General features: G+C 50.3%; 5 protein-coding genes across 5 annotated transcripts; 3 read left to right on the forward strand and 2 right to left on the reverse strand.

Moving 5' to 3' along the window:
- Positions 1-847: 847 nt before the first annotated feature.
- On the reverse strand, positions 848-2,295 carry ASPZODRAFT_12220 (hypothetical protein; the record flags this gene model as incomplete). Its single annotated transcript, XM_022721316.1, has 4 exons — positions 848-1,080; positions 1,150-1,283; positions 1,352-2,130; positions 2,209-2,295. 4 exons carry the CDS (start codon positions 2,293-2,295, stop codon positions 848-850), a joined length of 1,233 nt encoding a protein of 410 aa, XP_022585903.1.
- A 799-nt stretch (positions 2,296-3,094) lies between these two features.
- Positions 3,095-5,089, forward strand: ASPZODRAFT_156286 (hypothetical protein; the record flags this gene model as incomplete). The annotated part of the gene is made up of 5 exons (XM_022726258.1): positions 3,095-3,184; positions 3,242-3,366; positions 3,441-3,966; positions 4,057-4,464; positions 4,537-5,089. The coding sequence occupies 5 exons, from the start codon at positions 3,095-3,097 to the stop codon at positions 4,783-4,785; spliced, it is 1,398 nt and encodes a 465-aa protein (XP_022585904.1). The 3' UTR covers positions 4,786-5,089.
- A 1,229-nt stretch (positions 5,090-6,318) lies between these two features.
- On the forward strand, positions 6,319-7,588 carry ASPZODRAFT_87696 (hypothetical protein). Its single transcript, XM_022730313.1, has 2 exons — positions 6,319-6,549; positions 6,806-7,588. Exons 1-2 carry the CDS (start codon positions 6,383-6,385, stop codon positions 7,383-7,385), a joined length of 747 nt encoding a protein of 248 aa, XP_022585905.1. The 5' UTR covers positions 6,319-6,382; the 3' UTR covers positions 7,386-7,588.
- A 216-nt stretch (positions 7,589-7,804) lies between these two features.
- Positions 7,805-9,506, reverse strand: ASPZODRAFT_156288 (hypothetical protein). The gene is made up of 2 exons (XM_022726259.1): positions 9,239-9,506; positions 7,805-9,174 (listed from the first exon to the last, which is right to left on the reverse strand). Exons 1-2 carry the CDS (start codon positions 9,365-9,367, stop codon positions 7,978-7,980), a joined length of 1,326 nt encoding a protein of 441 aa, XP_022585906.1. The 5' UTR covers positions 9,368-9,506; the 3' UTR covers positions 7,805-7,977.
- A 385-nt stretch (positions 9,507-9,891) lies between these two features.
- ASPZODRAFT_138495 (hypothetical protein) lies at positions 9,892-11,581 on the forward strand (the record flags this gene model as incomplete). Its single annotated transcript, XM_022724467.1, has 2 exons — positions 9,892-10,015; positions 10,068-11,581. The coding sequence occupies 2 exons, from the start codon at positions 9,892-9,894 to the stop codon at positions 11,579-11,581; spliced, it is 1,638 nt and encodes a 545-aa protein (XP_022585907.1).
- Positions 11,582-12,028: the final 447 nt, after the last annotated feature.

Genomic DNA, 12,028 nt, shown 5'->3' on the forward strand with positions numbered 1-12,028 from the left:
TCCGCCTCTTTCTTCCTCCTCATGTTTTGATGGCTTTATGTTCCTCTTCTTGTCCCTGAGCGTGGTTTGTACTATGGCGGTTGGCGTTCTTGATATCAACTTGGTGGGCATCGACATTGTTTATGTATTCTGTATTCTAGAGATGATTTTGCTGGTTCGGCCATACTTTGATATATCTTCTTCGAAATGACTACCTAAGTTATACCTATTGACTTTATGGCTTTACATCTCAGCTTGTTATGTGTAGAGTGTAGATGGATGATAAACTGATTCTATAGATAGCTATAAGTACTACGTGATACTTGCCATGGATAATAATAATTAGAAGCTGTAGTCATAGTAAAATCGTATATATACACACTTGTTCCCTCTTGGTATAATTAAGTACCTTGTTTATATGCTTGTCACTGCTACGATAGATAATAGCAACCCCAGTCCCTTAAATGGACTCGTTACTAGGGAAGGGCAGGTTACCAGGGTATGTTCAATACCTATTCTCTAGATAGGGGTACACTGTAGTACGGAGTAGGCTGCATGACAAGGATGTGCCGATAGTTTAACAGCAAGCTGCGCACCGTTGCTTAGCGTCTCTTCTATCCCTGTAGGCTTTTAAGATAAGAGGTTCTATCTCTGCGGAGTATCTTCTCGCAAAGGTTCTGAGACAGCGTGGAGGGGGGGGTGGGGGGATGCTTTCATCTTTAACTTCTATAATGTATGATAGTGAACTGGATATTACTCCTGACTCACTGGAGAATATAGCAGCTGCGCTGCTTTATATACGTAGATATTGTCGAGTCCTTGTATTTGAAAGACTGTTCATTTCTAGCATCGAATCCTAGTCACGTATCTATCGGCGTGCCTTGTCCTGCTCAAAGTCCTCCTTGACTTGCTTCGCAAATGCATCATCGATCAGGACCCGCAGCCCTGCGACGGCCATCCCCTTGGCCACTCCCATCGTCACCTCATGGGCCTCGGGGGTTTTGGCGGCATCACGGAAACCCTCGGTGTGCATCGCCACTCCCTTTTCGGCGGGAATAAAGAAATGTCCATGGAGGGATGGGACGTCGTAGCTCACGTTGCCTGGGGGTTTTTTTTCCGCCGTCAGATAACTGTATCGAGACTTGGCTAAATCGGGGGAAGGAAACATACCCATATCTGTGCTGAAAAGACCGACATCCTTATTTTGCAAGTCGCAGAGATATTCTCGGCCACAGGAGCCCATATAACGGGCGAATTCCTGAGCCAGACTCTCATTTGGTCGGATATCAGCATAAGGATCCATTCTAATAGAGATTAGCCTTGCAACTGAAACCCTAGATTGAAGGGGAAATGATAAAAAAAAAGAACTTACGCTGCCACAAAATTGACCGAACAGCCTGTGGCAAGGGCCGCTCCATTGAAGCAGTTCTCGACCCGGGTGCGCAGGGCATTCATCTCACGGGCAGTCTCGGATCGCACGCTGACGCGGACCCTGCTCTTCTCAGGGATCACGTTATGGGCGGTGCCACCTTCCGGAACGATGATGTTGATGCGCTCTGTGGGCTTGATCTGCTGGCGAAGCATCCCTATCGCAGAATAGGACAATGCAGCCGCGTCCATGGCATTTACCCCCGCCCAGGGCATCTGAGCAGCATGGGCGGGCGTGCCGGTGAAATGAGCCTCGAACCCCACGGCCGCCAGACAGGTCGCGTACGACACACCGGCCATTGTAGCGGGCAGATGGGCAAAGGCCGGGGTGGGATGACTCATCAGGGAGACATCCACGTCGGCAAAGGCGCCTGCCTCCAACAACCTGATCTTTCCGGAGCCTCCTTCCTCTGCTGGAGTGCCCAGCAGTCGCAGGCGGCCGGGCTGGTTGGGAGTCGCCTTCAGGGCGGCCACGGCGCCTAGAAATGCGGCAATAGAGGAGACGGCAATCAGGTTATGGCCGCATCCGTGGCCGATAACGGGCAGGGCATCGTATTCCACACAGAACGTCACCACTCGGCCCCCCTGGCCATATTCAGTGGAAAAGGCCGTCTCCAGGCCAAAGGCATGAGGCGTGACGGTCAGACCAGTGCTCTCTAGGTATTTGACGATGTTATCGTGTGCCTGGACCTCAAGATAGCAGGTCTCTGGGTTTTCGTGGATCTATCTTCCCAGATTAATATGAAATAAAATAGAAAAAAAAAACGAAGCCGATGCTAGATTTCTTCATTGTCTTCTAACCTTTAAGCTGAGCTCGCGCATCTCCGAGGAGGCATGATCGATGGCCTGGGAGATCACCTCCTCCTGCTTGCTGAAGTTCGCCGCCATCTTGTTTGGCGACAGTCTTTCGAGATACCACTCAAGAGATGACGTGCTTTCGCCTGACAGTCACAACATCAACGACCTTTCTGCCTTTTTAACTAGTTAACTGGTGTGATCCACCTACTTTCAATTCCTTTTGTCCGACTAGAAGCCAAAGGGATGGTATGTTCGGCGTTGGATATTCCTTGCTTAGAGGTTAGTACAAAGTACAGAGTCGTCCCGCGGAAGGCTAAACAGCTCGCTTAAATGAAAAGGCATCTAGGATTGGCGACGGACACCTTTTAATAGCCAAGGATAAGCTAGTTGGCTTGTTCGGTGATTGAATGATTGGTTGAGTTAGTATCGAATTTCTCCACAAACGCGTGGGGAATCGTAATCTATATCAAAGTGATTTGGTAGAAGGAAGTTAGTTCTACATACGCATACATCCCTTTAGCGAGGAAGAAGGCCATGCGGTTGGGGTAGTTAGCTCTTGCGAGGAATACTTGTAGATAAATAGAATACTGTACTGCTCCTGTTGGTGATCACTTAACTCATCAACCATTCAATCGCCCGATCCAATTCGCTAGACACATTGAACTCTTGAGCCACGACCATGGACGACTCAAAGTCCAAGGACCCCAGAGGCCCTGAGAATTTGGAACTGGAACAGGCACATTCAATTGAAGGCGGCCAAGTGTCCAGCAAGCCAGAGTTGAGAAGTGGGCCAGTGGACAAAGGCCTCCTGAGAAGAATTGATATTCGGTAGGGGATGCTTCGCTGCCTGTTTCTTCCATACTCTGATCAATACCCCTTGGATAGAATTATGCCTTTGCTGGTCGTTAGCTATATGCTGCAGTACATGGACAAGGTTTCCTTGTCCAATGCAATGGTTATGGGCATCACTACTGACTTGGTCCGTTTCGGTCTCGCCTGGAAGATGGGAGGGGAGGGGGGGCACTGACATTGACAGGGCCTCCATGGAACCGAGTCCTCTTGGCTGAGTAGCATGTTTTATCTCGGTTACCTGGCTGCCAGCTACCCCGTTTCCATCTTGCTGGTTCGCTTTCCGTTGGGGAGGACGCTGGCCGTAGCGATGTGGGTCCTCCTATCTCCCCTTTCCTCTCCAGAAGATCGAGAGAACGTTCTGGCTGCTGAATCATTCGACGTAGTGTCCTCTGGGGTATTGTTCTAGCCTGCCATGCAGCTGCTTCCACCTTCACCGGCATGATGGTGACCCGGACACTCCTGGGGGTGCTGGAGAGCCCTATCAGCCCGGGATTTACCCTGATCACTAGCATGTGGTACCAGCCATCAGAGCATGCGGCCCGGCACGGCCTCTGGTATGCCGGTAACTCAATGGGGGCCAGCGTCGGCTCGTTGATCGCCTTCGGCTGTGCTCATCTCCAGAATGGCACCCTGTCCCGTTGGCAGGTCCTCTTCCTCATCCTGGGATGTATGACTGTTGTCTGGGGTGCGGCTCTCTTGATGTTGCTCCCGGATTCTCCGCTGACGGCCAAGTTCCTTCGGGCAGAGGAGCGACTGGCGCTGGAGGGGCGGGTCCAGGCGCGCCAGAAGACCAGCAAGACCAACAAGTGGTCCCGCCAGCAGTTTTGGGAGGCCCTGACAGATCCCAAAAGCTGGTTCCTCTTCTGGATCGAGGGCACGGGCTGCCTGACGAACGGAGTGTTGTCAAACGTAAGTCACTGCAGCTGCAGCCCCCCCCAGGTCCCCCCTGAACGCTAAACCGTATGCAATAGTCGCATCCCTCTAATCAGGTGACCACAGTTTAGCTCTTTGATCCTCGCCAGCTTTGGCTTCACCACCTTGACCACCCTGCTGCTCAACCTGCCCATCTACTTCTTCCAGTTCAGCGTCGTCCTCGGCTCGGTCTGGCTAGCCCACCGGACCCCCCGGTCCCGAATCATACTTACAGTCGTCGGGAACCTAGTTGCCCTGATCGGGGCGGTAGTTTTGTTGAAGTTGCCTTCCTCAAATAAAGGCGGTCGATATGTGTCTCTGCTGCTGATGAACGCCTCCATCAATGGGTTCCCTCTCTATCTCAGCCTCATCTCCAGCAATGTCGGTGGGTTTACCAAGCGAGCTACCGTCAACGCCATCTTCTTCGTTGGGTACTGTGCCGGTAACGTTGCCGGGCCACAGCTCTATATTCCCGCGGAGGCGCCAAAATACACGGTATTCTTTTCTCCCCTCTTCCCTTCTTCTTTCTCTTTCCTTCTTTTGATGCTTATTAAGTGGTCTATATAGACAGCTTTTACATCCATGATGGTCATCTTCGCCGTCGACGCAGTTCTCCTGCTGCTGTTCCGCGTCTATCTAGATCAGGCCAACAAGAAGCGGGATCGTGAACAAGGCATCTATATCAACCCGGAGCCTAAGGATGGTGAAGTCATTAACGCCGCCCCCTCGTCCGGTCGAGGGCATGATGACCTAGAAATCGAAGAGCCGGCTGATCAAACGGACTGGGAGAACCGGAGCTTCCGCTATTACTTGTAGGGTGGCACGGAGGACGCCCACCATGCCGAGCGACCAGCTCTGTAGTCAAGTATAGTATATCGAGGTGACTAGCTATTCGCTCCTGTCTGATGTATTGTCTGGAATGTCTTGTTATAGATAAATTTTGGAAGTACCGAAAGAAAAGCTGTCTGGAGTCTATATTATATAGTTACCCCCGAAAATCTGTTCTCTACCAACTAGTTAAATCTACCATCGATAGGGTCAGAGATACCACTAGCTCAATAATGTCAGTCCTTACCTCGATCATCAACCCAGACAGACCAATACCTATTATAGCTATGAGATGACGATTGATTGTAATAGAACAAAAATCAACATGATATCAAGTTCAATCACCGAGAACCCCCACATAGTGCGGGGTTGGGTTTTAGGGCGCCAAAGCCGAAATCAATCGCCGGTTACATCAACCCTAAACTCGCTTGGAAGTATGTAGTATGACTATGTAACTAGTGAGTATGTAAGTAACTAACTAGTAACTAGCTAGTTAGTTAGTGGTAGCCTGTTAGTGCCTTGTCTCATAAGAAGTGCTGCGTAAGCTGTAGCTTAATTTATACAAGAGCCAAAGTAGTACTGTGTAGTAGATCAGACTGCGCAATGCTAAGACATCCCCACCCATTCAGATTCCACGGTGATCAATACTGATATCTTGGCTCTTTTTTCCCGCCATCAATGCTCTCCAACAGTGCCCCTCAGTTGTTGAATAATGCGAGCTCGAGCTGCAGAAGATTGTGTTTCAGGTTGGAGGTTCACCTGAACCTAGGTAAGACAAGTTGGCACGTCATATCCTTGTCCATTACTCCATTACGGAATTGAAGACGCGGATGGAAAAGGCTATCATCCACTGGCATGTCAAGGCAAAGTCAGGTACAGCCTTATGACCACAATACCATAATCCAATATGAAGAAATCGCTAGCAGAGCCGTTGTGACCCTAATATCTGCTTGGTGCAGATGGAATCCACCGCCAAGAGATGCAGCTTGTGTCGAGGCAGCTAGCGAGATAGTTCCCCTTCTCAGACAGGAAATCAATCATTTTTGCTCTCGTCGCTTTCCCATCGCTTAAGAGTATAGGAGCCGGTCATAGTTCTGTTTTCTCTTTGTGAAAAAAACTCGTTCACACAACTCCCAATCGTTTGTAGCTCATCAATGCCCTTGTTCATATCCTGATTGATGGTATGCAAGTGTTATCCTTGGACCTAGATACACCGTCAAGGGCCTGTGGAAGATGATAGGAGTCAAGGGAAGCTTGGTCCTGCTTGATACAGGATGGTGATGCCCAATTCCAGGCTAAACCTAACTAGGAATATATTGTCATGTGATCTACATTACAGCCTAACCCTGCTCAGGAGACAGTCATCAAATCCTCCCGCCGGAGAAACATGCCGTTATGGGACTTGACCTCCGGCGCAGCACACACGGGAAACACGACGAAAAAACCCACCAAAAAGGCGATCCAAGACCCCATTCTCGAACAGCCCAGTGCGCCATTCGTCGTTCTCGATACCATCCCTCCTTCAACCCGGCCCTTCCTTTGCGCCCCGACATTTCATATTTTTCTTGACGACAGAATAGACAGAATGGTTGCCTTCGACAAGTGCGATACGCGGCCGGCACATATCGATGCCATCCTGAATGGCCTCGACCGATACAACCCGGAGACCACGACCGTGTTCCAGGATTATGTTGCTCAGCAGTGCGAGGATCGGACGTTTGATTGCTATGCCAACCTGGCTTTACTGAAACTGTAAGTGGTCCTGGTTTTGTGGTGTCCGTCATTTCCAAAATCCCCAGGTGGGATGGCCGGATTGTTTAAATGATGAACAAACTTCTATCAATACACGTTTCCTATTACCTGATACCCGCAAATTGGGCTTATGGTGAACTTTTCGAATGTTCCTGAGAATGGCTAGCGATGATCACATTTTTGCGAGGGGTTAAAATAGGTGTCTACTGGATGATCAGATTGCTAACCCGTCTGGCGTACGTCTGTCGCTGCTTAGCTACCAATTCAACCCCCACCTCCTTCAACCCGAGACCGTGACCAACATCCTGGCCAAGGCTCTGACTGTTTTCCCCTCACCAGCCTTCTCGCTCTGCCTCGCCTTGCTCCCCGCACATACTCAGCCCTTCCCCTCGGCTGCCAACGCGGAAGCCCAACCGGCCTCGGACTTTGTTGAGTCGATTCAGAAGCTGACCAGCTTGTCCACCCTCCTTGAGTCCGCCCAGTATGCCCAGTTCTGGTCGACGTTCAACTCGGACGACCTATATGCCGACCTGGTAGCCGACGTGGCTGGGTTCGAAGAGCTGGTGCGCATCCGCATCGCCGTCGAGGTCGGCAAGACCTTCCGTGAGATCAGCGCCGAGGTCCTCGAGCAATGGCTCGACATCCGCAACCGCGAGACCCTTGAGAAGTTCGTCGCCGATGTGTGCAGCTGGGAGGTGCAGAAGTCCGGCGCTGCTATCACCGTCAAGGTCCCCACGAACAAGGAGAACGAGGCGCGCAGCGAAGTCAAGAGCGAGCGTGTGGGCATGGAGATGTTTGGCCGCGTTATCCGCAGGGGATTTGAACAGCCTGTTTGAACAAAGCTCGCCCCGGTGAAAACTCAGAAAAAAAAAAGAGAAAAAGAAAAGTCATGAATTATCTCTTCGAACCCATTTCAGTCTTCCAGCGACCATACCACAAGTCGTTGTGTTGTCATGTTTCCCTCCTGGCTTTTCCTCTTCTGACCTTGTCTATATCCAGACCACCAAGTATGAGAGAGCCACCAGTGATGACGAGGTAGAATAACAAACCTACCTTTATAACCTAGCATGGAACCTCAGGGTTGTGATGTCCGGACCCGGCGCATTTGGCGTTGTACCTAGTCAATTTACTAGATTTTTTCCTAAAAAACCCACGATAAAAAAATAGAAAAAAGTCAAGAGTCTACTTCTACCTTAAGATTAACTCAATTGACCTGACGGGTACGACAAGGTCGAAGTGTTTCCAGAGCCAGATTAAGTAGCTATACATTTTCCACTTGAGCAGAGTAGAAGGGTTATCTATAGGATATCTATTCAAGTGAATCTGGTTTACGGACGGAGGCCAGTTTCATGATATATACATTCCAATGCTATGTCCTCATTTCTGCTAAACCACAGAAGGTAGAACTTGAAGGAAGGAGGCTCGAAATTATTTGGCCTCCTCCCATTGCACACCGGTCCATTCCTCGCGCCATCCCACCGCGTGGAGTTGATCAGGACCGCAGTTCTTCCCACAGACCCCCAGGATGATCGTGCCCCATTCCATACCCGTGTCCTCTTTCGCGCCTAGTCCGAGACCTTCGCGGCCTTCCTCGAGCATGCTGATGGCATGCGGCACGAGCTGCAGCTCGAAAACTCGTTCGTGGCCGCAGTGCTCGCATCGAGGGATCCGGTTTGCATAACTGGACGTAGTGGTTACACGAGCTCCACCGGGGCCAGCAGCGCCTTTGTTATCGTGTAGACGCTTCCCGACCTCATCTGTACGAGAGTAGAGGAGGGCGGAACCGCGGAACTCATACCGGAGGACCTGCTCAGGGTTGTGAGACAGACGGGTCGAGAAGCGAATAAATGCTTTGTCGAGATCAGATTCAAATGTGTCTTTCAAGTCAGCACTCGCGCCTGCGCTTCCGTCGTCTTCCTCCATGGCTTCCACAGTGACGTTCTCCGGTATCGTGGGGGTAGATGGTCGAGAGATAGTTTCATACTCTGCGTCCAGGTAGTAGTGAGGGTATGGTTTGGGGAAATCCGACTGCGCAGGCCAGGGAAGCTGTGGTCCATCGGTTTCCGGGGCCTTGGTGGTAGGAGGGGGCGAGGAGACCCGGACCTTATCGGCAAAGCTCTCGGCCAAAGTCGCTGGAGTGGCCGGGACAGACTCTGGCTTGAATAGCTGCGTCGGTGGAAGCGTATTTGCAGTCGAGGAAGGCGCAGCAAACGGATTTGTGGGTGCTGCGCTTGACGTCGAAGAAGAAAACGGGTTCACATTTGAAGACAACCCTCCAGTCAATGGAGAAGCTCCGAACAGACTCGCGCCAATATCCTGCTTAGGAGGGGCTGGCTGAGTTTCCTGGCTTCTCTGGCTTTCACCTTCGGCCTTCTTGTCTTGCTGGCTGGCTTTGGACCGGGTGCTATCGGCTTTCAGCTTTCGTGTCGCACGCAAGGCTCTAATGCTACCCGGCTTCTTGTTGCATGCCTTCCTGGGGCACCCGAAAATATATAAGCGTCGTTCATCATTTGGAAAGTTCTCAGGGAGGTCGCCATTCAACTCCAGAAGAAGAATCATGGGCTGGTTGCAAACTTTGCAGTTGGCGAATTTGCCTGGCGGCGGGGTCTTATCGTCAAGCCATGTCTATGGGCAGATGGTCAGCCCGCAAGATCAAAAGAAGCTCCGGTAGATGGTTGCAGTCACATACCGGCCAGCCTCCAAGGTGGCTGACAGAGTCATCCAGAACCTCTTCTGAGGCATACCCCAGGAGGACCCCAGTCTCCGTGTAGTCCCCCTCATCCTCCAAACCAGACGAATCGCTGTCGTACGGATCCATCGTCGGTGCTGCTGAATAAAACGAAACACTAGATCTGATAATAAATCGAACACTTTCAACGTATAGTGTAGAATTTCTGGCTCTCTTATCAATCAGTGCCTGCAATTATGATCTGAGTCGTCCTCAATCGTTATGCCCCTCCAGAAAAATAAAATATCGATAAGCGATACGAGCAGCTGGTGTCTAGCCAAATATGTACTAGTGCAGATATGATACTAAGGCTAACCTCTTTTGTTGCTTATGAAATCATATGTGCTGTCGGACCAGGTGAGACTGATCGACTCACCATCTGATTTATGTGAAGAGCGAACGTGAGATTCCAGTTAATATCGGGCTGGCTATACTGTCTGTCTCTTGTTTGAAATATATACCTGACTCTATCCTGGAGACACCCTCGAGGCCTGGTTATATATGGTGTGACGTACTAATTCACCTCGGCCAGTGCTAAGACGTCGTGGATACCGAACCTTCTATATGATATAGCACTTCTGATAAAGGGCACAAGAAACCATCCTTCTAAAGAGATGAATTCAATACTCTTGGTTCTTTACTATGGCTGGATACTCTCTCTGGCAACCCTCATCAACGGTTACGAGCAGAAACCCCTTGGTGCCACCCGAGCCCCCTTGAAAAGGGTTGCAATCATAGGTGGAGATCTTCTCCATTATCAAGCAGCGTTATAGCTGACCAACTTTTCCAGGAGCTGGAGCTGGAGGCTCTTCTAGTGCATACAATCTGCGGAAATACGCAGATCAATCGTTGTTGGACGTCAACATAACTGTGTTCGAACGTGCATCGTATGTTGGCGGTCGGTCGACCACAGTCAACGTCTTCGATGATCCAGCATATCCAATTGAACTTGGCGCGTCTATTTTTGTCTCTGTCAACCATAACCTTGTCAATGCATCCCGGGAGCTCGGTCTCATGGTCAAAGGCGCCGGTGAAGATCGGCCCGGAGAGTCCGAAGAGACGATCGGCATCTGGGACGGCAAGCGGTTCGTGTACATTCTGTCCGACTCGCTGAGCTGGTGGAATATCGCCAAACTAGTTTGGCGGTACGGGCTAGCGCCTGTACGCGCCCAGACTCTGATGAAGACGACTGTCGGCAAATTCCTCAGGCTCTATGAAGAGCCTCTTTTCCCATTCAAGTCACTGACCGCTGCGGCGGCTGAAGTCGGTCTGCTAGATACCACATCCGTCACTGGCGAAGTCTTTCTGGAGGAAAACAGTGTCTCGCCAAAATTCTCCAGGGAGATCATACAGGCGAGCACACGGGTCAATTATGGCCAGAACTTACCCGTGATTCATGGCCTGGAAGCCATGGTTTGCATGGCTACTGACGGTGCCATGGCTATCCAAGGGGGGAATTGGCAAATCTTCGCCGGGATGCTGAGTGCATCTGAAGCCAATGTCCGGTTGGAGAGCACGGTCCGGTCGATAGACCGTAACGACGACGGCACTTTGACCATCACATCAACAAGCGCTGGATCCGACATGGAAACGGATGTCTTCGACGAGGTTGTCATAGCTGGTCCATTGCAGGACTCTGGCATTTCCATCTCCCCACCCCCAGAACGTATTCCAGACGAAATCCCTTACGTGGAGCTTTATGTGACGCTGTTCTCCTCCCCCCACCGATTGTCGCCCAAATACTTCGATCTTGCAGGCTCTGGTAAAACCGTCGTTCCTGAAACCGTCTTGACAACACTTCCAGAGGACTCAAATCTGCCGCCATCACAGTCGGGCGTCGGACCAGCCGGATTCTGGAGTATCAGCACGCTGCGAACTGTAAACTCACCGGGGTCTGCTTCGAGTCCCGCAAAACACTACGTATATAAAATCTTTTCCCCGCAACGCGTGACAGCCAAGTTTGTCTCTCAAATCCTGGGGCTTGAAGAAGAAGAAAAAGAGGGGAGAGATAGCACTGTATTCGCGGATAACTCATCGATTGAGGACCTCCCAAAACACCACATCAGTTGGTTCCATGAGAAGATCTGGAACCCCTATCCGGTTCTCCACCCGCGCGTTACCTTCGAGGAAGCTGTCCTCGCACCGAATATGTGGTACACGAGCGGGATGGAGAGTTTTATTTCAACCATGGAGACCAGCGCGCTAATGGGTAAAAATGTCGCTGCTCTGATGTTCCAATCATGGTTTGGAGGCGAGGCAGAATATGACGGGAGTCAGACTTTTTGGGAGAAGTCTGGCATCTGAAGATGTTGATCAAGCCTTTGATAAAGGCCGTCTTATTCTGAGAAACAGACCAAAGGGGAATCTTTAGGATAGTCAGGAGCCATGGTAAGATTAGGGTTAGGTATGGTCCATTGGAAGATGCCTTCATTGGACAACTACCTAGTCATTTCTGAGTAATATAACAATATAAACCAAAACAAATAAAAAAAATACCCGGCAACCCTGCCGCCAGATTGGTAATGTTGAAGACTTTTGCCATCGCTGTTGAATTGCATGCTGTTCGTATATCCATATCCCATGACCCGCGTAAGGTTGAAAAGCAGACCTATATGAAAACCCCATTGAACGCACTTTCCATTGTTTCTTTAATTTATCTGGCAATCAGGCCATGCCCAGAAGATGTTGAAAGATGTTGAAGTTAAAGAGTTCAAGGAAAAAGAAAAAGAAAAAGAAATTAAAAGAGAGATT

The sequence above is a fragment of the Penicilliopsis zonata genome (genome assembly GCF_001890105.1).
Source record: "Penicilliopsis zonata CBS 506.65 unplaced genomic scaffold ASPZOscaffold_1, whole genome shotgun sequence".
Lineage (NCBI taxonomy): Eukaryota > Fungi > Ascomycota > Eurotiomycetes > Eurotiales > Aspergillaceae > Penicilliopsis > Penicilliopsis zonata.